This window comes from Chrysemys picta, chromosome 5 (genome assembly GCF_011386835.1).
Source record: "Chrysemys picta bellii isolate R12L10 chromosome 5, ASM1138683v2, whole genome shotgun sequence".
In the NCBI taxonomy this organism is placed as follows: Eukaryota; Metazoa; Chordata; order Testudines; family Emydidae; genus Chrysemys; species Chrysemys picta.
In genome coordinates, this window is record NC_088795.1 from 46,656,198 (window position 1) to 46,678,697 (window position 22,500).

Here is a 22,500-nt window from a genome sequence, read left to right on the forward strand (position 1 = left end):
GACACTTGTTAATTTTTTGGCATTTGATAAGTTTTGCAACTTGTTTTTAGCGCATCCCTATCAGACCAAAATGTGACACACACACTCTCAGCTTAGAGCTGCAAATTTAAGCAAATAAGAGATGTGATTTGGTAAAAGACCTATTTTTTTTGTTAACTGATATAGATTTTATCATATTAAAGAGTTAAAAATGTTCATAAATATTAATAAAAATATATCGGTTCTGATGGCACAAGATTAGACCGTGATGAACGTGTCCTCTCAGATCAGCTGATAATATAAACAAACCACTACTAGTGGCTGGTGCTGGATCAAGTGCATGTTGAAAGGTAGAGAATTGTTATATTTTAGTGTCTTTATTGTTTTACGTCTAGTTGACTAAGGAATTATTTGTGTGTGAGAATTCCTCATTATTATCTTCATATGGTAGCTAAAAGAGGTGACTGGTTGGTTGGTTGAGCCCTCGCTTGGTAGCTTGGCCATCATCATAGGCTTTCGTAGTCTATAGGCCCAGATTCAAGGTGAACATTTGTGAGGACAATCTTGTAGAGTGAGTTTCGTGAGGGGAAATGTTTGAAATGTTTGTACGTTATCCCTCTGTCTGTATCCGTGTCTGTGTTTACTATATGTAAGTCATCCCTTTGTCTTCAGCTCAGCCAGTTATATTATACCTTGTGTGCTTGAGTTTTGATTCAGTGATAAAGATAATAACCTGTTTGTTACATTTTGTGTTCTTAATTAGTATTCCTTCGTTGTAAATCTTTTCAGCATTTGTGTACATGTTTACAGTAGAAGATTTCAAGTGTAGATAAGCTACTTATTTACAGCAGGATATTTCAAGTGTGGATAGGATGGGGCATCAACAGATGTTGGAGGAAGTTGAAAGACCAAATCTCATCACATGAGAATTCAATGTCACACAAAAAAAACTATGTTGCATGGAAATCAGCCAGTAGGGCAGCATCAGCTGAAAGTTCAGTTGAGAATTTACTTTTGACTGAACTCTCTACAGAAACTAATAACCGGAAAAAACTTCTTGAGCACATCCTGAATGTCATCCTTTTTCTTTCTGAGTGGGGATTGGCTTTCTTTGGTTCCAGTCAATGTATTGGTGATCATGCAAATGGAAAATTTCTAGGCATAGTTGAGCTCCTCAGCAAATATGACCCACTTTATCAGAGCATGTTAAACATGTTCGAGAATTGCAAGAGAGTCAAAAGCGCATGCAAGTCCATTATCTCTCCACACGCATACAAAATGAGTTTATTGAGCTATGTGGGTCATTCGTACAAACAACAATTCTTGATGAAATTCGAAATGGCAAGCATTTTTAATCATGGTTGATGCTACTCTAGATTGTTCTCACAAGGAACAGACTACTATGGTTATTCGATATGTTAAGGTTGTAGTCAGCTCAAAATTTTCAGTTGAAGAAAGGTTTATTTTGTTTGATAATTTCATGAGAAAAACTGGAAAAGAAATTGCTGCTTGAATACTAGCAGGTTTTAAGTTAGATTTTCAAGTGTGCATTAGTCAAGTCTATGACAATGGATCTAATATGGCTGGGAAGTACAAAGGTGTACAAGCAGTTCTGCTTGAGCATAATTGAAACTGTATTTTCTCCCGCTGTGGAAACTACACACTAAACCTTGTAGGTGTTTACTATGCTGAATCATGCAAAGAGGCAATTACTTACTTTGGAACTGTTCAGCAAATGTACAATCTCTTCAGTAGCAGTCCACAAAGGTGGGAAATTCTGAAGCAATATCTTGCTGTTTTACTGCATGGGATGTCCAAAACTAGGTGGTCTGCATGGATTGATGGTGTTCAACCAGTTGCGCAGCATTTGAATTCAGTGAGAGAGGTTTTAAATGAGCTTGAATCTCTCAATCTCACTGCACCGGCTTGAACTGAACTTCAGAATGCATTCAAATTTGGACATGTGCTTCTGAATAGACTGATGTCATCTTTGTTGATTAAGCTACTTACAATGATCCACCAAATTAATCTGGTAATTGAAGCATGCAATGCTACACTTGATGTTGGGAGGGATAACATTGAAAGTCTTATCAATGACATTCAACAGATTCGTGAACAATGGGATGCGATCCTGACTGAGTCCAAATTAGTAGCACAGAATATGGGCATTTCATCTGAGTTCTCCACCAATTGCAACTTACCTACTGAATCCAATGCCGAGCAGCGTTATAGGGTCAGTGTCTTCCCTGTCCTCATTGACTCTATTCAGTCAGGTCTTACATGTTGATTTGAGTCACTGCGACTAATTTGTACCCTTTTGGGGTTTCTTTGACAGTTCAACTGACTGAGTAATGAAGCTCTACTTTCTGCATCTGAACAATTTCAGCAACAGTACAACAAAGAAATCTCAAAAGATCTCAGTGATGAGGTCATCTTTCTCAAATGAATATATTCCATGAACTTTAAATTGGATCAGAAACCAAAGGAATTGCTTCAAGAAATACTCGAACTTGGACTCTCTGGCGTGTTTCTTAATATCACAATTGCATTGCATATTTTTGTCAGTTTGCCTGCCTCAGTGGCTTCAGGTGAATGCACCTTCAACATGTTGAAGCAGGTAAAGAGCCATCGCCATTCAACTATGGGACAAGAGCATTTGAATGGGCTTGCCATGCTTAATATCAACTGTGACATTGCACTAAAGCTCAATTTAAAGCACATTTCCTCAATAATTAGTACATTTGCACAGAAAACGGCTAGAAAAGCATTTGTTAAATAAAAAATATTCAAATTATGTCTCTTTTTTTGGTGCCTTATTTTGTTTTCATGAGTCATTTTTTATTTTTATTATGGCTGGGGGGCCTCAAAAGCTGGAAGTGGCCCAGGCCTCTCTGGACTCTGAGAGGGCCTGATCCCAGCTCATATGAGGGGGAGCAAGGAGAGGGGTTCAGAACTCCCTAGAGGAGCAAGAGCTCCCCAGGTCTGGGCGTACACCTGGGAAGGGAGAATTTGGAACTAACCAGTGCCTCTGCCCCTATGTCTCTTTTCCCAATGTTCCACCCTCTATTCCCCTAACCCCTGTGTTCCCTCATCTGAGCCCCCAACCTCTATCCTCTCCCCTACACCCATCCCCTTGCTGCAACCCCAAACTCCTGTCCCCCTACTCCCCCACTGCTCTGCCCCCCTAATACTTCTCCCATCCAAGGAAGTATATACATGTCTAATTTTCCCCCCAAATACTTTGAATTAATTACCCACAAAATAAAATCGCCACCTGTCAGTTACAAATTGTGGTAACCTCCAGCCACTCAGTCCAAAACTCGTCTTACGTGGGGGGTTGTTATTAATTTATCCTTAGTTGTGTTAATTGAATGGTGAGTTCACAGCCATCAAATCTCAATGAAGTCTGTGACTCATCCAACCATTAATACCTCTCACTTTAACAGTACAAGCAGTCAAAGGAAACTGGGTTTTTCAGGGGCCTGTAACTTGAGAACTCTTTGGTCAAAGGACCCCCAGATTTAGATCACTAATATCACCCCACGCAGCACACCAAATTTCAAAGCAATCCAAGTACCATTTGGATTTTAGAGCACTTACAAAAATCAAGTTTTAAAGCATATAAAATAGCAGGAATGGAAACCCTTTAAACTGTTTACTGTATTGGAACATAAGTACTGCTTTGAATGTGGATCCTCCAAAGATTTAGTAGGTGCTGTGCACTACCTTGGGTAAAACTCAATACATGTGGGTCAGAATGGTCTCAATTACATCAATAGTTAGATCTCTAGCTCTGTGCAGAAAAAAATATTAGAAACTTTTTGAAAAATAGCTATTTTTGAGGAGTGCTTTTATCTTTGCAATCCATAGCCCAAATTACCTCAAATTTGGCTCACTAACCCTACCCTGCACTCTCCTAAAGGACACCAAATGTCAAAGAAATCTGACAACGAATGTTGATTTTAGAGGACTTAGAAAGGTTGACCTTTAAACAGAAGTCGTGATGCAACCTTAACTGTAGTGGTGCTGCTGTGCCACTATAACTTATGAGTGGAGTTAAATTAATAATGTTGGACTGCATATTTTATGCTATTACCACTATGATTAAGGAAATTGTTCAAAGTATCAAAATGAATTGCTGCTTGTAACATACCAGTACGGAATGCTAATCTGTAATCGTAGTCAATTATTAAAACATTGCCAAGGACGGTAAACGTTATTAATCACCATTTAAATAGCTGAAATCAGAAATATCCAGCAGTTACTTAGCGGTGATAGCAGGAGCTAGAGTATAAATGTGGTAAATTTTTGTTCTAGTTTAATCTTTTAAAAAATGAAGGCTTTGTGTATTTTAGCTGTTATTGCGGCATGCGTAGCTGGTCCTGCCCATCACTTCCTCCTAAGCAGGTATCAGACACCTTCCTATTGTTTCTAATTGCAATTGGAAAAATGGCTCATTTAATTTTTATCTACGAGGTGGTTTTAATTGTTGTTACTGTTTTTATTATAAAGTAAATCTAAAAATTAAATGGATTTAAATGGAACTAATGGATGCATATTGTATAATGCAGAAGCTGTTCCCCACACACAGGGGGACAAGTATGTGGCTTCTGGAGAGTCAATAATATACTCTCAGCTTCAGAGGAGTTATTGCATCAGGGAGGAGGAAATATCTGTAAAGAAATGGCAGCCTCACTATACAAAGTTTGATGAGGACTAAGCAGCTCCCTGTCACTGCCTCTAAGGCTTAGGAAATAAGGTAGAATCAGACTTGGAAATGGGAAGGGAAGGTATATGCCCTGAGTGCACTTCCACTTCTGATTTGGGCCCATCTTTAACACTTAAGTATTTAAATTTTGTCTTCCACTGAAGCAGCAGGCCAACAAAGAGCACGGTTTGGGACTAGATGTAGCATTGGTCTTATTCAATATAACAGTTCCCGTTACTTCCTCCCCTTGCATAGCACCCAAATCTTAATATGCATGGTTTTCCCACCATGGCAAAACTCCTGTGAATGGTAATTCAGAGGAAGTAATTGATTTTAATAACACTTTCTTTTTTACATTTCCCTAAAACCCCCAGTTACAGGGCATTAGATGCCTCAAACTATCTGTCTTGGTCATTAGATGACTCCGATCATTGTGGCATCTGAGGACTGAATAGATTCTTAAGCAGTTACATTAAAATTTAATCAAGAATCTTTACTTTTGCAGAACCGTACACTGGAAACCTCAGCAACTGAATCAGAATCCAGCATCAGATAGTGACAAGTTCTCATATAGTCAAATTATCTAGACTGACTAGTCTGGAAAATTCAAATATTAAGCTGAATGAATAATATACCTGCAAAAACAGAACTTTGGCTTGTCTTAGCTCGTGTATTTCTAATTCTTTCTGACTTTATTTTTTATCACCCTTATGAACTCATATATAAACTTTAGGCTTTCTGCATTACTCACCCACTCTTTGTCACATCAATGAGTCTTTGGAGTTGGCATTTGGAAATGTTTTATGACAGTGTTCCCAGATACCTAGTTTTTTTTTACTCCTTCTTGCCACTAGATGGAAGAAGAAGGTTATCAAAATGATGCTTTACCAACCCAGCTATCTTCATCCAATTCCACTCCTTATATTATTTCTAAAATAAGGAATTCCTCAAAAATTGTATTTGTACAGAACTGTTTTTGACTGCTATATTTCTAAGTTGTGGAATTGTATGTTATATCAACAGAATTACTAAATTACACCATACCATTATTTATTCAATTTCTATCTTTTTTTGTGTTCCCTAAAGTAGAAATGTTTTCACTAATAATCATCAGACAAAATCACTGGAGTGTAAAACGAGTGAGGTAAGTGTAAGTTTGTAAAAGTTATAACATACAAATGTTTGTGACATAAGAATGGTTTGAAGAATATCTTATTCTTCAGAAGTTTAATATGAGCTCATGCACGCCTTCCAAAAAGCCTATAATGCCTTAAATATGTTTGATGAATAGAGGTAGTTTTCTTAGGCTTTGCCTGCATTAGCGCTTTTGTCAGCAAAACTTTTGTCAGCCCGAAGTGTAAAAAATATACCTGGACCAACATAAGTTTCACCGACAAAAGTGTGGACATAGCTACTGCTGCTCATTGGGGGTGGTTTAATTATGCCAGCGGGAGAGCTCTCTCCCACTGGCATAGAGCGGCTACACGGGAGACCTTCTAGTGGTGTAGCTGCAGCAGTACAGCTGTGCCACTGTAAGGTCCTCTAAAATTTTGTTTATGCCTTTTGCTGCTCCTTTGTGGTATAGAAACATGGCCTTAATCAGATTTTAATCCAGTGGAATGGAAAATCAGGACTTAATATTTACAAAACCAAGCATCGTAAAAAGTCTTTTTCAAATAATGATGACATCTTTTGGCAACTTCAAAGAAGCAATAAAGTGTAGAGCTTTTTATTATTTATTTTCCTCTGTTATTTAATATTGTTAGAAGTTCTGTTTTGTGTCTCTGAAAGACACTGCACAGAATCTCACCCTTGGTATATTTTCAGTTCGAGACAAGCTAAATGTTTTTGAAGTATGCACAACACAATTTTCAATATGCTTTATGTACAACTTTAAAAATACTAATTTAATCTTCCTCATGTCAACTCCATTTCTAAAGTGTATCACACTGTGCTTAATTAAAATATATTTGTAATAACATTATTGAAGCTTGATAATTGCACTGTATTTCTCCTTTCCTTTTCAGTAAGCAATTTTATTTTGCTGTGTACTTGAGAGATGCTTCACCAAAAGTACTGGAAGCTGCTTTACTCCTGATTTTACCCTTAATTATGTTGGTTAGCACTTACTATACCACAGCCAGACCCTTTGTGTTCACTTGCTTGTATGCTGGCATCATGGCATCTTTAATAATATCATCAGGAGAATTCACGGTTCTAGAAACCCAGGCTTGTACTAGTAAACTTCTGTGCATTTCATGACTTGTTTTTCCTCTGGTTAAAAGCAAGTCTAACTGCAGCTGATGTAGTGAACAGGATGGTGATATATGAAGCTCCAGGAGGCAATATGTATGGTTGCATTGGGCATGATCATTTCAAAATGATATATTCAGAATTTTTAGTAGCTATAGTAATACACATACACAACATACTCAAATGTACTGTATTCCACAAGAGACAAACAATTTTAAGGTATTTTAGGCTGAATTTTCATAGGAATATAGTATTTGTCCTTGTGGATTATATCATTATTCCATATAGTCTAAGATCCTGCCACTAACATTTCCCAAAACTGCTGGTTCACCTCACCAATTGTGCATGGAAGGATTTCTTTCTGATCCCTGCTGCAGGCAATTAGCTTGCACTTTGACATGTCAGAAAATTATTCATTCTTTTTAATTTTAGCTACAGTATCCTGCAGCTGTGAATTCCATAGGTTGACTATATGCTGTGCTAAGTAGTATTTTGTTGTTCTATAATATTTTATTATAGGCATTTTAGGTAGTGACACCTAATGTTAAGGTTGCTAAATACTTTTAATTATCAGACCCTATTCTTAATTATTTATAACTTTCCCAAACTTTAATAGATTGGGCTGAAATATTCCATGTCAGATGTCTGCTTCCAAATGAATTTTTGAAAATTTTAAGTAAAAATAGTGAATATGTTTCTCAGAATAAGGTTAAGGACAAATGCATTTCTTTGCTCATATTAAAAATATTCTTGCAACTGTTTAGTTGAGATGCTATGATGGTTCCATGCTTTGGAGCAGGGACTTGAGATTTGGTAGGGAGTCACCTTGTTTTCAGGGCTGTGCCTTTTGCCTCTGAAAATTTCAGTTTGCACATGATCAGTAGAGCCTTTAGAGTTCGGCAAATGAATTCTCTGAAGATTCCACTTGTACTGAGCTTGGTTTAAGTGACTTGCCCAGCATTATGTAGGAACTCTGTGGCAGAGGCAGGGAGAGAATTCAGGTCCCCAGGGCAGCATTCAGCTGTCTTAACCATGAAACCAATGTTTCTTCTCCTGCAATTTCTCACTTTGTTCAGTACATGCCTTCCAACTTCTGCAACAAGTGAGGCATGGTGTCTACAGACAACAGCCTCATTCATTACACAGCCCTTATTCAGTCACCAAACCCTGTCCATCCTCTGCTCTTAATAAGGTAGGGGCCCTGTGGAAAAAACAGTACAGTTCACCCTCACTATAATGCCCTTCACAATAACGAACCTTGGGCTATAACAAACCCAGTCCCTGGATCCCACCTTGAGCCCAGCTGCTGCAGTGGGAGTTGACAGCTCCTCCAGCCCTGGGGCTGCAGCGGGGGCTGAAAGCTGGAGGAGATAGCAGCCCTGGAGCTGGAGGACCTGTTGTCCCCCCCATGGGTCTCTTTTGGTATAACGAACTCCTGGCTATAATGAACAAAGAGCGTGGCTCCTGAGGGGTTCATTATAGCGAGGGTGTACTGTACGTGGTTATTTTATTAAAGACTATCATAATGCATATTCACAAGTAGTCAAATTAAGATTGCACGGGCAACCTTAATTCAGGCATTTCCCAAATTTTGAGTGCTTGACTTTGCAACCGTAACATTCTTTTAATATAGTTTTTTTAAAATGTAATAATCTATAAATCATATTTGACCTGTACCTCCTTTTTTTGCCCCTTGTGGATCATTTCACTCTCTACTATATATGTTCTTGCCTGAGGAGGCCTGTTGTGGGGTATATATATCACATGGTGACCTGGCAACCAAGAGGTTAATGCAGGTACAGTATAGACCCGTTTACGCGCGAATCCGCTTAACATGCGGTAGCGCCATGCCTCCCAGTCTATCTATTTAACATGCGAGACTCATTGACATGCAGTACAGGAACTTGCTATGTAGCACTACAGATTTGCTCACTAAGGGCATGGCTACACTTGCAGTTGTAGAGCACTGGGAGTTAAACCAGCCTTCGGAGACTGCAGCAGGGAAAACGCTGCCGAATGTTTACGCTCTCAGCTGGAAGCGCACTAGCATGGCCACATTAGCAGCCCTTGCAACGCCACAAAGAGCAGTGCATTGTGATAGCTATCCCAGCATGCAAGTGGCTGCAACGTTCTTTTCAAATGTGGGGGGTGGGGTGGATTGTGACAGGGATTGTGTTGTATGCAGAGGGAGAGAGAGTGGGTTTTTGGGGGGCTGAGAGCGTGTCAGCATGCTGTCTTGTAAGTTCAGACAGCAGCAGACCTCAGCCCCCCCCACATCCCTCTCTCTCTCATTCAAAGCAAGCAGCATTCCTCAGTAATGGTTCCTTTGTCCCAGAGCAGATAAGCAGCCAGCTGTCAGAAACGGAGCTTTGAAAGGGCATATCTGCATTCCTACAGCGAGTTCAAAACAATGACAAGAGTGGCCATTTGACTTAAGGGGATTATGGGACGTTTCTGGAGGTCAAACAGAGCACAGTAATGCAACACCTCATTCACATTGGCGCCGCGGCGGGGGTGCAGCAAACATTATTCCACTTGCCGAGGTGGAGTACCAGCAGCACTGTAGCTGCGGAGTCACAGCGCTCTGCGTGCCTTGCCAGCGTGGACGGGTAGTGAGCTAATGTGCCCGGGGCTCCTTTATTGCGCTTTAACTTGCAAGTGTCAGAACTCACTGACCTAGAAATCGACAGGAAGTGCAGAGCAGAAACGTGTTGTATGTCTTTACCGATATTGGTAAAGACGTATCATGCATGCTTAGTCATTGTGGAGGAGCAAAATGCGGAAAATGTTGAAATCATTCATCTGCGGCGACTGACAGACTTCATAAGAAAGAAAAAAAATGCGAGCCAGAAAGAACAGAAAATAATGGCGTTTTTTTCTAAGTGAATCATAGACCCTTTTTTTCAGCATGGCCCTCTTAACCTGCAGTCCATTAACACGTGGTCGTGACGGCTTGACTCCTGATATCCGCGCGTCAACAGGTCTGTACTGTGCTGCTAGTCAATGGTGATTGGTAGCCTCACAGCGGCTGGGAAAATAAAAGAGCTGGGAAGTAGAGGGGTGGAGTGGCTGCCAGGGGAGCAAGCAGGCTGGAGAAGGAAACTCGTTCCAGCAAGGTGCTGAGAAGCTGTGCAGAGACAGCACCCATACAAGGGATGACTGGATCTACAGGCTGGAAAAGCCTATAGAAATGATGCAAGGTAGGAAGTAGTTCAGGGCACAGCAGGAGGAGTTGTTGAGGCCTGATTCTGTCTGTCTGGTTTTAGGGTTCTGTGCTGGAACCCAGTGGAGTGGGCAGGTCTGGGTTCTCTGAGAGACTAGAGAATGCAAAGAATTTTCAGACCCTTGAGCACTCGGATCAGCTGACCATGCCAAGTATAAGGAGAAAACTTGCACATCCCAATGAGACTGAGGCTAACAACCTCCATAGCCCAGTATGGGGCTACCACAGAGACGCAGGCAGGAGGAGCTGACTGACTGCCCTGCCAAATCAAGTAACCTCTGGTGCAATGCTCTTTCTGGCCAAAGAGGTGCTGTTGCATTGGCACATCAGCTCAGACAGCCAAATGATACATAATACTCCAAAAGAGAGATCATTGTTCAGCCTAGCATCATCATCATTTTTATGCCTTTTTAATGCATCCAATCATCTCATTTGACTTTTTAATTGCTGCTATATCCTGGGCAGACATGATGACTCCTTAGTCTTTTTTTCCCCCTTTAAAGGATCCCATACATTCAGAATCCATCAAAATAAATGGTAACTTTATACTGCTTTTGCTAATAAGACATTAAGGCACAGTCCCCAATACCACAGGATGGTACCCAGCATTTACCCATTTTACATTATTTCTTTTTCCTCTTCTGTAATCTTCTGTAGTTGGAATACAAGATTACAAATACCTGGGACAGCATAAAGGTGATGCATGAGCCAGTGATCATCAGATTTAAGGCAGGTGACCAAGGATTAATAATGGAAGTGAATTCCCTGTTCTTTGATGATCCTTCTGCCCCATCTGGTGAGCCAGGAAAGCCTTTTGATGGACTCTGGGATTACGAAGGTGAGAAATATATATGCACACACACACACGGTTATGGAGATAGATTTCAGAATGTGGAAAAACACTAACACCTATGTATGTCTGCCTCTGACTGCAAACAGCCTGAAATAGCTCTGAGAGAATTTCTCCCATTAACTCAAAGTAGTATTGACTCTAATGGTAATTTAAATGTCAACATTCTTATTAGCTCACCGGTGATCAAATCATGCAAGAAAAGAGAGGGATGATAATATTATGAAGTTCTGCAAAATTTAATGTCTTATTTTGTTGTCTCAAGTGAACAAAGTTTACCTTGAGTGGCGCTTGAAGAGTATTTATACCTTCCTACTCCTCCCCCACTCCCAGGATTTGACCCTCTCGCAAGTACAATTTTCAAAGAAATGTATTGGGTAACTTTAGACCTCTGGAAGCTTGTTCCATAGTTGGATCTGTTCAGCTGAGAATGCTTTGTCCCCAGCTCTCACTTATTTTGTCTTGAGCTTTGTGATCTGCATTGTCCCAGAAGATCACAGTTGTCATGATGGATCATAAATGGAAATTTGGGAAGGTGGGACTTGGTGCATTAATTGCTTTGAAGATTAGGACTAAAGCTTTAAACTAGCAACTGAAGCTAACTAGGATACAGTAGAGGGATTTGAGAACAGGCCTTCTGTGCTTATTTATGGTGCACTCTATTCTGGAGAAGCAACCAACTGTATTTTGTACCAGCTGAAGCCTGTACATGGTCTTAAAGTTTGGTTTCAGATACAGTGAATTTCAGAAATCCATCTCCCAGGTGATGAATGTATGGATCACTTTGGGCAGGTGTTCATGTGTGGGGAAAGAATGAAGCTGGAGGTTTAAAAAAAAAAGGCATTTTTAAATACTGATGCTGCCTGGTCATCCAAACTTAATGAAAAGTCAGTGAGGCTGTGCACCACTTTGACAAATGGGGACTTTATACTTTCAATGGAAGACTGGGCCAGTGTGTCTGATAGTTCTATATAGCAGCGTTTCTCAAACTGGGGTCTGCGAGGGTACTCCAGGGGGTCCCTGGGTCCTGCTGATCAACTCCTCCCTCTCCTTCCCTCAACTCCTCCACTTCCCTCCCAACGCCTCCTGCACGCTGGGGAACAGTTGTTCAGTGGCATGAAGGAGGTGCTGAGAGGGGGGCAGGAGTAGGGACAGAGAGTGCTAGGGGGAGGAATCATGTCCAGGGCCACAGGTCCTGCTGATAAACTCCTCCCCCTCCCTCCCAGTGCCTCGGCACACCAGGGAATAGCTGTTGAGTGGCATGCAAGAGGTGCTGGGAGGGAGGGGCAGGAGCAGGGACAGGGTGCTCAGGGGAGGGGGTGGGGAAGAGGAGGGGCAAGGTTAGGGTGGGGGCTTGGAGGAAGGGGTGGAGTGGGAGAGGGGCCTGGGGCTGAGCTGGGGATCTGGGGGTCCCCGAACCATTTTAAATCAAAATGGGAGTCATCAGGTTGCTAAAGTTTGAGATCCGCTGCTATATAGCATTTTGCCTTTCCATTGAGCACCTCTTCAGTCTCACATGGGTTCAGCTTGCACAGCTGCTCTTATTCCAAGAGCTGATTTCTTGTAGGTGTTCTACATTTTAGTAGTGGTGGTGGCTGCATCAGTTGAGGATGAGGTATATTATTGAGTGTCATCAGCATACTGTTGACAGCTGATCCCATGGCCTCTCACTATCTCTCAGGTAGGTATTAAGAATTAGAATAGAATTAGAATAGAATAGAATTAATGGAGATATCCCATCTCCTAGAACTGGAAGGGACCTTGAAAGGTCATAGAGTCCAGCCCCCTGCCTTCACTAGCAGTACCAAGTACTGATTTTGCCCCAGATCCCTAAGTGGCCACCTCAAGGATTGAACTCATAACCCTGGGTTTAGCAGGCCAATGCTCAAACCACTGAGCTATTTCTCCCCCCTAAAAAAGAAGCAGGGATAGTATGGATCCCTGTAAGACCTCACAGGTGAGGGCCTTCAGAGAGGGTGAACCATCACCACACTCTGAGCTCTTCTGGAGAGGTACAATTAGAACCACTGTACTGCTGGGCTATCTACACCTGCTGTGTCATGTAAGAGTGTTAGCAGTACCTTGTGGTCCAGTTTGTCTACAGTTGCAGAGAGGTACAGCAGTACTAGCCTAGAAATCTTGCCTATGATCATGGCCATAGGAATGCCATCTCTTAGTGTCACCACAGCTGTCTATGTTCTGTGCTGTTGTCTGAAACTGGCTTGTGAGTCATCTAAGGTGTTGGCTTATGTAGCATTGTTGGAGCTTGATTACTACTTTCTCAGTTATTTTGTCTAGGAATGGGAGGTTGAAAATGGGTTGTTAGCTGAGAGGTTTTCAGGGTCAAGTGATGGCTTAAGTATCAAATAAACTATTCGATTTTTTTCAGGAAGTTTGGTAGGTATGCGTCTCTGAAGGAGGCAATGACTATTTCCATTAGTAGTGTGCATAGTTGCTTTTTGCTGGCTTTTACCAGCCAAGGGGGACACCGATCCCTTTCACAGGTTGTGGCTTTAATATATTTCCGGGCTTATTGAGCTTTAGCATGTGTGATAGGGCCAAACTCAGTCAGGAGTGGCAGGGTGGATATTACAATTTGTTCAGAAGTGAAATTTTCTTTTCCGTTTTTTCCCAATATGTAGTCCATATGTATTTGTATTGATCTTATCAGTGAAGTACACTGACAGCTCTTCAAAAATTTTTGATGCATGAGTCTGATATCTGGGCTAGGCAGTCGAGATTGATTAGCTGGTTTACTCTATGAACTAGTTCCGCTAGTTGCATTGATTGCACAGGGTAGAAGGCTTATTTTGCCTCCTTATTGCAGTGGTGTAGTCCTGTAAGAGTTGTTTGTGCTGCTGTTGGGTGGCTTCAAAGTGTCTTTTTGTACCATGGGCATTCTAACCTTCTGCCTATGCGCGTCTTCTATAGTGCTTAATCTGTGAATCAAGGTGATCTTCCTGGTCAAGTTGGGTGAACGCGTGGCTTGAGACAAAAGGCATCAGTGGTATTTAACATCAAGTGATGGTTCTGTTGTACTAACTCATCAGCACCTTGGCCTCCTGGGCTGAGTTGCAAACCTAGAGAGTTCAGGAATCTTCAGGGGTGGACCAGCATTTAGATGCTCACTATCATGGTGGGAAGGAGGGAAGGCTATGATCTTGCCTAGACGAGGTTATGATCGTATTGTTGATGTCCCCAATATACACTCCTAGGCTGAAGATAGGATCCAACATATGTCCATTTGCATGTGTGGATCTAGAGCCCACCTGGGAGAATCCCATGGTTTCCATGTAGGCCATAAGATTAAGTACTACTGTATCATGTTCATTGTCTATATGGAGGTTAAGGTCACTGAGGACCAGGAATCTGAGGGATTCCAATACCATGCTGGACAGTAGCTCCAGAAGTTCCTCCAGGAAGTTGACAGGCTTTCAATCTGGAGTTCTGTAAATCACTAGGAGCCCTAGTTTTCTTTTGTCTTTGCCTCACAGATCATAGGGATGCATTCAAATGTTTTTGTTTGGTAGATGGAATGTCCTTTGCACCCAAGGTTGGAAGGGAACAGAACTATCTCAATCTCCTCCTTTTTCTGGTGCACTGTAGGGTGTGCCTCAAAATGATCAGTTGTGTCAAGATATGAAAAATATTTAGTTTGATAACAAATTAAGAGTCTCTGAGTTAAAATATCATGCTCTGTATGTATGAGAAGAATTGCTAAAATTAATCATATAAAATAAACAGTTATATTTAGGAGCAACTTGACGACAGATGAACATAAAACATGTTTTGGAATATTAATTTTCTAGAAGTCTAAGAAGGTTTGCAGTTAAAATTACTCATATAGACATGCTGGCTGAAGCTGATTGAAAAAGAAACAATTTCCTGAGAAACTTTCAAATCTGCTATTTTGCAGGGTTTTAAAGGGGCTTTTTTTGTTTGTTTGTTTTTTGTGAATGTTTGTCAGGGTTTTTTTTGTGAATGTTTGTCAGGTTTTTTTTAAATCAAAATTGCATTTGAAATTGAACACTTTCATTTACTGAAAACTGCATCTTACAAACATTTCTGTTTAACATAAATTACATTTTTAGTTAAGAAAAAAAGTTGATGATGATTTTTGATAATAAAGTTGATTAAAAATATTCCAAAAAGTTTTGAAAAAACGGAACGGAACGTTTTGAAGATGTCAACAATTTGTAAATAAAACTTCATGTTTAAATAAGCAATTTTTCCTCAAGAAAACTTTTTGGTAAAAAATGTTGCCCAGCTCTAACAGTAGCATTTTTTCATATTTTGGATTGTTTACCCATTACAAAGTGCAATGCTGCAATGCAGAAACAAAAGAGTGTTTATCAGTCAGGGGAAGTCTGGGTCAGAACAATCAGAATTTTCACTAAAAAGTCAAACCAAACCTTTTAGAATCCTGGTAAACCTTTATTTAAAGGCTTCTTTTGGTGGCAGATCACTTCAGGGGTTAGGCCAAAGCAGACCAATCTACCCTATTCCTTCAATACCAAATCTGTCCCCTTCCAAATATATCGGTGTTTAACTACACAGTATGCATGCCTAGACATCCCACCACAGACAGTATTTGTATTTGTCCTGTCGGAAAAATACACTCATATATTCATAATATGATTATCACATTATTGAGGCAGTCTTTCCATCCTCACAACTCTGCAATGCCTGAAACATCTTAAAGACGAGTAAAAGAATAATTTAGAGGACATGTGGTTTACCTGTGAAGACTGAGACTATCCCACAGATATAATCACAGGCAGTAGCCTTATGGTATTTACCTTGGTGTTGTCTTGCTGACAGCTTCCCCTTATTTCCTTATTGGTCACTTAAGCCCTCCTAATCAATACTTAGCATTCCACTTGCAGGGGCATATTCCGGATTTATGCAGAGGTTTTTTTTTTCTTCTTTTCCCAAGTACAAACTTTCTTAATTCTTGGAATTCTTTGTGTGTTTGTTTTGTTTTTACAGTTGTTGAATCCTTTTTTCTGAATAGTGAGACTAAAGACTATCTAGAAGTGGAACTTTGCCCGTAAGTTTTGATTTGTAATACTGATGATGCATTGTTGATGTTTCTCCTCTAAATCCTTGCACTTTGTAACCTTTATGTTCAGAGGTATTGCTGATTTTTTTTTTTTTTTTTTTTTTTTGTAAGTTGCATACTGTACATTGAACCTGGGGGCATTAGTTTCAGGCATTAACTATTTTTTAATGAAACAGTTTATAGATGGGTGTAACTTATGACAGGGAGAACTGGAGGCCAGAGTGTGAGTGAGGGGAATATGGACGTGCTGCACTTGGAGAGGAAAAGTCAGCGGCTGGATGAACATAAGATGACAAGTCAGGCCTGGTGCTGCAGTCAGGGCTTGCGGGGTGGGTAGGGAAAGCTACTTTGAGCAGTTAAAACTTTATTCCAGTTTTATACCCTCCTTGACAACTCTGTTTGAAGTACATTGCTGTCCCGGCTCTTACACATATCTTACTGTGCATATCTTGTGGACCTCAACAACATTCTAGGTTGTAATTTGTTTGCAACCTTGGAACTTGTAAAAGGACTCCCCAGCTGCACTCCCAACATCACTTCTGCTCTTAGTAACACAGATAAAGAACAGAGAAAACTTTACATAGGTGGCAGTTTGGCCATAGTATGAATAAACCTGGAAGGATTTTCCTCCCTACTCCACTGTTTTATGCTGCAGAGGATTCCAGCAGCTTTTTGCCTTAAATTAGGCATACAAAGAATGCTAATTACACAGGAAAAGTTCCAGTCCATAGGTAATGAGAAATTATTGAAAAGGAAATGCAGAAATGCAGTGATATAAAAAGGAGTTTAAATATCTTAATGTTTTCCAGAGTTTGGTAGCTAATGCTGGTCTAGAACTCTTTGACAACTTTTTTTTATTAGAAAATGGCAATTAATTGAAACAAAAACTTTTTTCAGACCATATTGGGTATGTTGAGAGTTTCTCAGGTCCAGGATGGGGGGAGGGGAGAAAGAGAGAGATCCCAAAACAGCCCAATGGTAAGGAAACATATCTAGCCATTAACCACTTGGAGAACCTAGGGCCTCTCTATCTCAGCAAAAAAATAAGCCTTGGTTTTGCTCTGCATCAGAATGGAACCAAATGTCAAAACCTCAAAATTTTTCACAAAATGGAATCCTTGTTTTCTGGCCAGTTCTAGTGACAGCTATTTTATCAATTTTTTTCTCATCCATGGCCCCAGAGATCTTTGGATTCTCTTGCCCCCATAACCTATAAACCCGAGAGACTAAAGACTCAGAATGTTAGTTCATCCATGAAAGCTCTTGGCTTGTCACTCAAAGTTTATGTTTATTAATTAGAAAAATTGTCTGCTCCATTTGCACTTAACGGAACATATCCTGCATTCCTTCCCATGTATGGAAAACTGCTTCTGAGTCGCAGCAAATGTATAATCACTTATTTTTTAAATTTAAAAAATGTGAAGATTCATATAAACTATTAAACGTACTGCTCTTGAAATTAGGCATTTATATACACTACTTATTGACGGGTTTATTTAGAACTCTTACTGCTTGTGGCATTGCAGCCAGCTGTAATCTGACTAATTAATTCTGGTCATAAATGTGGGGTTGTTTATTAAAAAAAAATTCAGGGATTATGTGCAATATTTAATTGTTTGTAACTAGAAAAAATAATGGTAGTCATCTAGTACTACCTGTTTCTTGGGGGGTGCTGATTATGGTTGTGATGTATCTTAGCACATACCATATTACAAATTAAAATAATGAATAGGGAATGGAGAGATTACCACATTAGAAGTCAGGCAAGAGACTCAGATGTTATCAGAAGTTACCAGATAGATACTTAGGCAGCTCATAAGTGCATCTAGACCCTGAAGATGCTGTGTATCATGGTGATCTATTTATTTTTATTGGCTTTATTTGTAACATATGGAGATTCTTGGTAGAAAATTAACCACTCCACTGCTTACAGACCTAGTTAACTTTCAGCAACAAGAGTAGGTTAAGGACCATGTGTTCCTATGTGTTTGTGGAGTTTTGGGATTTTTTTTTTTTTTTTTAGGTTCAATTGATCAGAAGTCTTATATTAAAAATTTTAATTGTTCTGAGACATCATATAGATTTAAACCACAAGAGACACTGGCATTAAGCTTTCTTAAAAATGTAGGACAAAGACCAGGGGGATGAAATGGTGAAAGCTAAGAATGTTAATGTGGGGTGGGTTAACCCAATTGCTGCTGCCTCTTCATCATTTTTTTCAAAAGTGAGCATTCTTGAGTTGCATGCACATACACATTTCATCTGTCTTTAAGCATACATTTTTCAATTCATGACTGTGAGATGCTTAGTCCTCAAATATTTCCCTTGGAATCGGGGGCTATTGGTGGCACTACGCAGTGTAAGTAGGAGTATGAGAATTTGGACCTTAATGAAAACAATCTACTCTAGATGTCCAGTTCTCAAATTTCAAGTTCCCCTCCTAAGATTGTTAATTCAAAACTCTGTTATTTCCAGAGTACCCGGCTAGAAATATGCCTTGTATGTCATTTTGCTTATTTTAATAATGTATATATTTTTAAAAATCACATAAAATCTTCAGTCCTAATTCTGCAAATTTTGGGCCCAATTCTATGAGTTGCTGAGTACCTTCTTCAGGTTGCCAAGCACCCTCAAATTTCATGGGTTCTCTTGGGTGAATTGAGGGTGCTCAGTGTCTCACAGGTTCAGGGCCCATTATTGTAAATGAAATACTGCAAATATTATATCACATCCGTAGCGGCACAGCATTTTAAAAAGCATACAATATGCTGCAAGTTGTCACCACATCTGGATCAAGCTGTATTATTAACTGTGGGTCTCTAAGCAACTAACTAGAACATATTATTTAAAATATATATAATTATTGAAAGATCAAGCAATCATACCTTCTTCATGTTTACGGAGAAGGGGGAGTTTGAGTTTGTAAACAAAGGTTTGAGTAAATGGAAGTTATTTATTTAACACTGACATAAACGATAGATATATCTCCCTTTATGTGAAATAAGATGTTACATTGATTGTGGGCTGGTAGGATGCTGAAATCTTACTATCTTTGGGGCACTTGTTTATAGAATTCATCACAGATTATGTACAATGTGATGAACATTATTAAAATGAATCCAAGCAGCTGGTCTTTAAATTGATTTTCCTATGTAGTAATTAACTTCTGATGTAGCAAAAAAGTTAGATGATGAAGTTTTGATTTATTCTCTGTGTCTAGACATAACTTAAATTTGGGTACCATTTTAATTTGAACTGATCACTGTTGTAATCTATTCTAATGGGGATAAAATAGACCACTGCCTTTAAAGTGTGTGAATGCATATGCTTGTCACTTCCATTACCAGTGGGAATTAGGATAGATCAGTCAACTTGACTGGAGTCTTCAGGGAACAAGCTTCTGATTAATTGAAGATGAGATTAGATGTTAAATTAAATTCTTCAATATTTTACAAGGGAGGACTCTGAGCTAGTTATAGAATTTGTTTTGTTTTGACATTATAATTGAAATTATCTTTTTTTTCCTCATGTTTGTCTTTGGCTAGGCATGGACAACATCTTGTATTATTGCTCTCTGGAGGAAACTGTTTTGAAGTGAGTAATGTTCCACAGAAACATTTTATGATAAAATGCAAACCAAAAACAGCTTTGTTTTTTTTAAGTACTTGTTATAGTGTTTTCCCTTGTATTCAGTTGCTTGTAATATCTCTGCAGAAATAAGATTTCTTTCATCACTAATTTTGCTATTTTTCCACTTGGCAATATTATTATTTTTGATCTTTGTGTCTTAAGGAGCACAAATGAACAAGGGTCTTTTATTTATTACTGTATTTGTGCTCTGATCTCAATGATATCAAAAAAGTTCCAAGGGCAGGGATTTTAGGGCTTGATTCTGCAAGGTACCTCCTGCATGGTGCCATCTCTCCTCAGCTCTCAATGATGTATCTCACAGAAGGGACTCTGCACCTTACAGGGCAGGAATTAGTTTGTGTTCCCTCTGCAGGCTGGTTTTATAGCTTAGAACAAAGATTCTCAAACTATTTCCCAGGATGGACCATATGTTATTAGTAAGGCTAAGATTTTTGTCACGATTATTTTTAGTAAAAGTCAGGGACAGGTCACAGGCAACAAACACAAAGTCATGGAGCCCTTGACCTGTCCCTGACTTTTACTAAAAATAACCGTACAAGCTGTGTGGCAGAGGTGCACAGCCCCGACTGTGGCCCGTGCCGCATGGCACCGGCTGTGACCCTGTTGCAAGCGTTGGGGCAGGAGCTGCCCCCCATCGTGGGGCAGGAGCGCACAGCCCCGGCTGCAGTCCCAATGGCGGGGCTATGTGGGAAGCATAGCCCCAGCTCCAGCCCTGGCTTCAGCTGCGGACAGCTGAAGCTGTCGAAGTCATGGAGGTCCAGTAAAGTCACGGAATCAGGGCTGGCTCTACTGTTTTTGCCGCCCCAAGCAGCGCGCCGAATTGCCACTGCAGACGACTGGGGCAGTCCGTGTGCCATTCGGGCGGCACGTGCATTTCCGCCGTGGCGGCAATTCGGCAGTAGCTTCTGTCTTCAGCCGGAAGACAGAAGCAGCTGAATTGCCGCCACCGCGGGCAGCTGAACATAGAAGCTGCTGCCGAGTTGCCGCCGCCGCCGCAGAAACGCGCGTGCCGCCCGAAAGGCACATGGACTGCCCCTGCCGTGCGGGGCGGCAATTCAGCGTGCTGCTTGGGGGGCAAAAACACACGGACTGCCACCCCTTGCAGATTGCCGCCCCAAGCACCTGCTTGGAATGCTGGTGCCTGGAGCCGGCCCTGCACAGAATCCATGACTGGCGTGACCTCTGTGACTAAATCGTAGCCTTAATTATTAGTGAATGTGTTTTGTGGACTATCCTTCACTCCCTATCTTTCCAATTCATAATCTTTAAACTACAGCTATTATCTACATAGCAAGTACACCTCTACCCTGATACAACACTGTCCTCGGGAGCCAAAAAATCTTACTGCGTTATAGGTGAAACTGCGTTATATCGAACTTACTTTGATCCGCCGAAGTGCGCAGCTCCGCCTCCCCTCCCCTCCCACCGGAGCACTGCTTTACCGCGTTATATCCGAATTCATGTTATATCGGGTCGCGTTATATCGGGGTAGAGGTGTATTGTTAGAGAAGTATTTAATGCCTTTTTAGTTGTCTCCAATGCATTATAGTATTTGGAAAGAAGTAGGAGATCCAACAGCAAATGACCAGCCAGCTTTCCACAGACTACCAGTAAGTGTTCTGTAGCCTACAGATTGGAAACCTCTGGCATAGAACATAAAATATTATGAACTAAATGCTCAAAACTAGGTGCCTAGGTTGTTCTTGCAGAAATAGGCACACATGAGTGAAGCTAGTGAAGATTTACATAATTTACCTGTTCGCAACTATGTGAAAATGTGAGGTCCAGATCATGACCCTAGCTGTGCACTCACACAAGGGAACAAATGAGCCCACGAAAACCCTTGATTCACCTGTGCTTGCTGCTCATATGTGAGGGAGAGAGCAACTACCACCAAGATGCTTTTCCTCTTCCTGCGCAGGGGAGTGGAGAATTGGTTAGCAGGGTCTGGGAATGGGCATAGTCTTGGTTCTGCCCCCTCAATGTGTTGGCACAGCTGAGATGGCACACAGAGGAAAGTGAGCTGCTCCAGAAAAAGGCATATGGTGCAGCTTACTTCTCTGCTAGAGCAAGAGGGAAGCAAGGAAAAGAACTGAAATATTCCTGGGGCAGATTATTAAGGGCAGATTGTAAGATTACTGTCTACCCCTGAATATTGATGGTTTTTCTCTAAATGTTTGCAGTGGAAAAGTCTGTAAAGGTGATCCCGAAAAGAAAAGAGAAATTGAGTTTGTTCCTTTTAAAAAATCTTTATGGTGTATAGAGAAGACCTAGAAGCGTTGCTTTATTTTTAATATTTTTCCTGCTGTTTTTAACATTAGAAATATTAAAGTCTAACCTTCTCTAGTGTTAAGAAAGTAGGAAAACAGGAACTGCTATACTTGTTCTGTCCAATAGTCCATCTAGTCTAGTATCCTGTCCATGACAGTGGCCAGTACCAAATGTTTCAGAGGAAGGCATACGAACTGCGCAGTATGCAGATATTGAGTAATCTGCTCTCCATAAAGGCCTACTCTTAACCCCTAACAGTTCAAGATTGTCTTATACCCCGACCCATGAAGTTTTATCTTTCTTCCAATATGCTTTGCTAGCGTTGACTATTATAACTGGATTTTCTTCTTATCCATATAAATGTCCAATCTCAGACTTTAAGGCCAGAAGGGATGATCATGATCATCTAGTCTGACCTCTTGCACATTTCAAGCCACAGAACCTCACCCATCCACTCCTGGAATACACCAATAACCTTTGGCTGAGTTATTGAAATAATCAAA

General features: G+C 40.5%; 2 protein-coding genes across 6 annotated transcripts in view; both read left to right on the forward strand.

Moving 5' to 3' along the window:
- The window catches only part of C5H4orf33 (chromosome 5 C4orf33 homolog), a 33,148-nt gene extending 30,377 nt beyond the window's left edge, over window positions 1-2,771 (forward strand). For 3 of the 5 annotated variants that reach the window (XM_065597709.1, XM_042860033.2, XM_065597710.1), the window contains one exon: window positions 2,315-2,771. Coding sequence is in view for 1 of the 5 variants with exons in the window: in XM_065597710.1 (XP_065453782.1) it covers window positions 2,315-2,327 (13 nt within the window). In the remaining 4 variants the exon portion in view is untranslated. Of the gene's footprint in view, window positions 1-2,086; window positions 2,213-2,314 lie in introns of those variants that run through there. The other 2 variants (XR_010601780.1, XM_042860035.2) reach the window with 2 other exon arrangements.
- A 1,405-nt stretch (window positions 2,772-4,176) lies between these two features.
- LOC135972111 (UPF0462 protein C4orf33 homolog) overlaps window positions 4,177-22,500 on the forward strand; it is a 34,151-nt gene continuing 15,827 nt past the window's right edge. Inside the window, exons 1-5 of the mRNA XM_065597711.1 lie at window positions 4,177-4,386; window positions 5,774-5,831; window positions 10,821-11,001; window positions 16,003-16,063; window positions 19,621-19,669. Coding sequence (XP_065453783.1) covers window positions 4,313-4,386; window positions 5,774-5,831; window positions 10,821-11,001; window positions 16,003-16,063; window positions 19,621-19,669 — 423 coding nt within the window. The 5' untranslated portion in view covers window positions 4,177-4,312. The remainder of the gene's footprint in view (window positions 4,387-5,773; window positions 5,832-10,820; window positions 11,002-16,002; window positions 16,064-19,620; window positions 19,670-22,500) is intronic.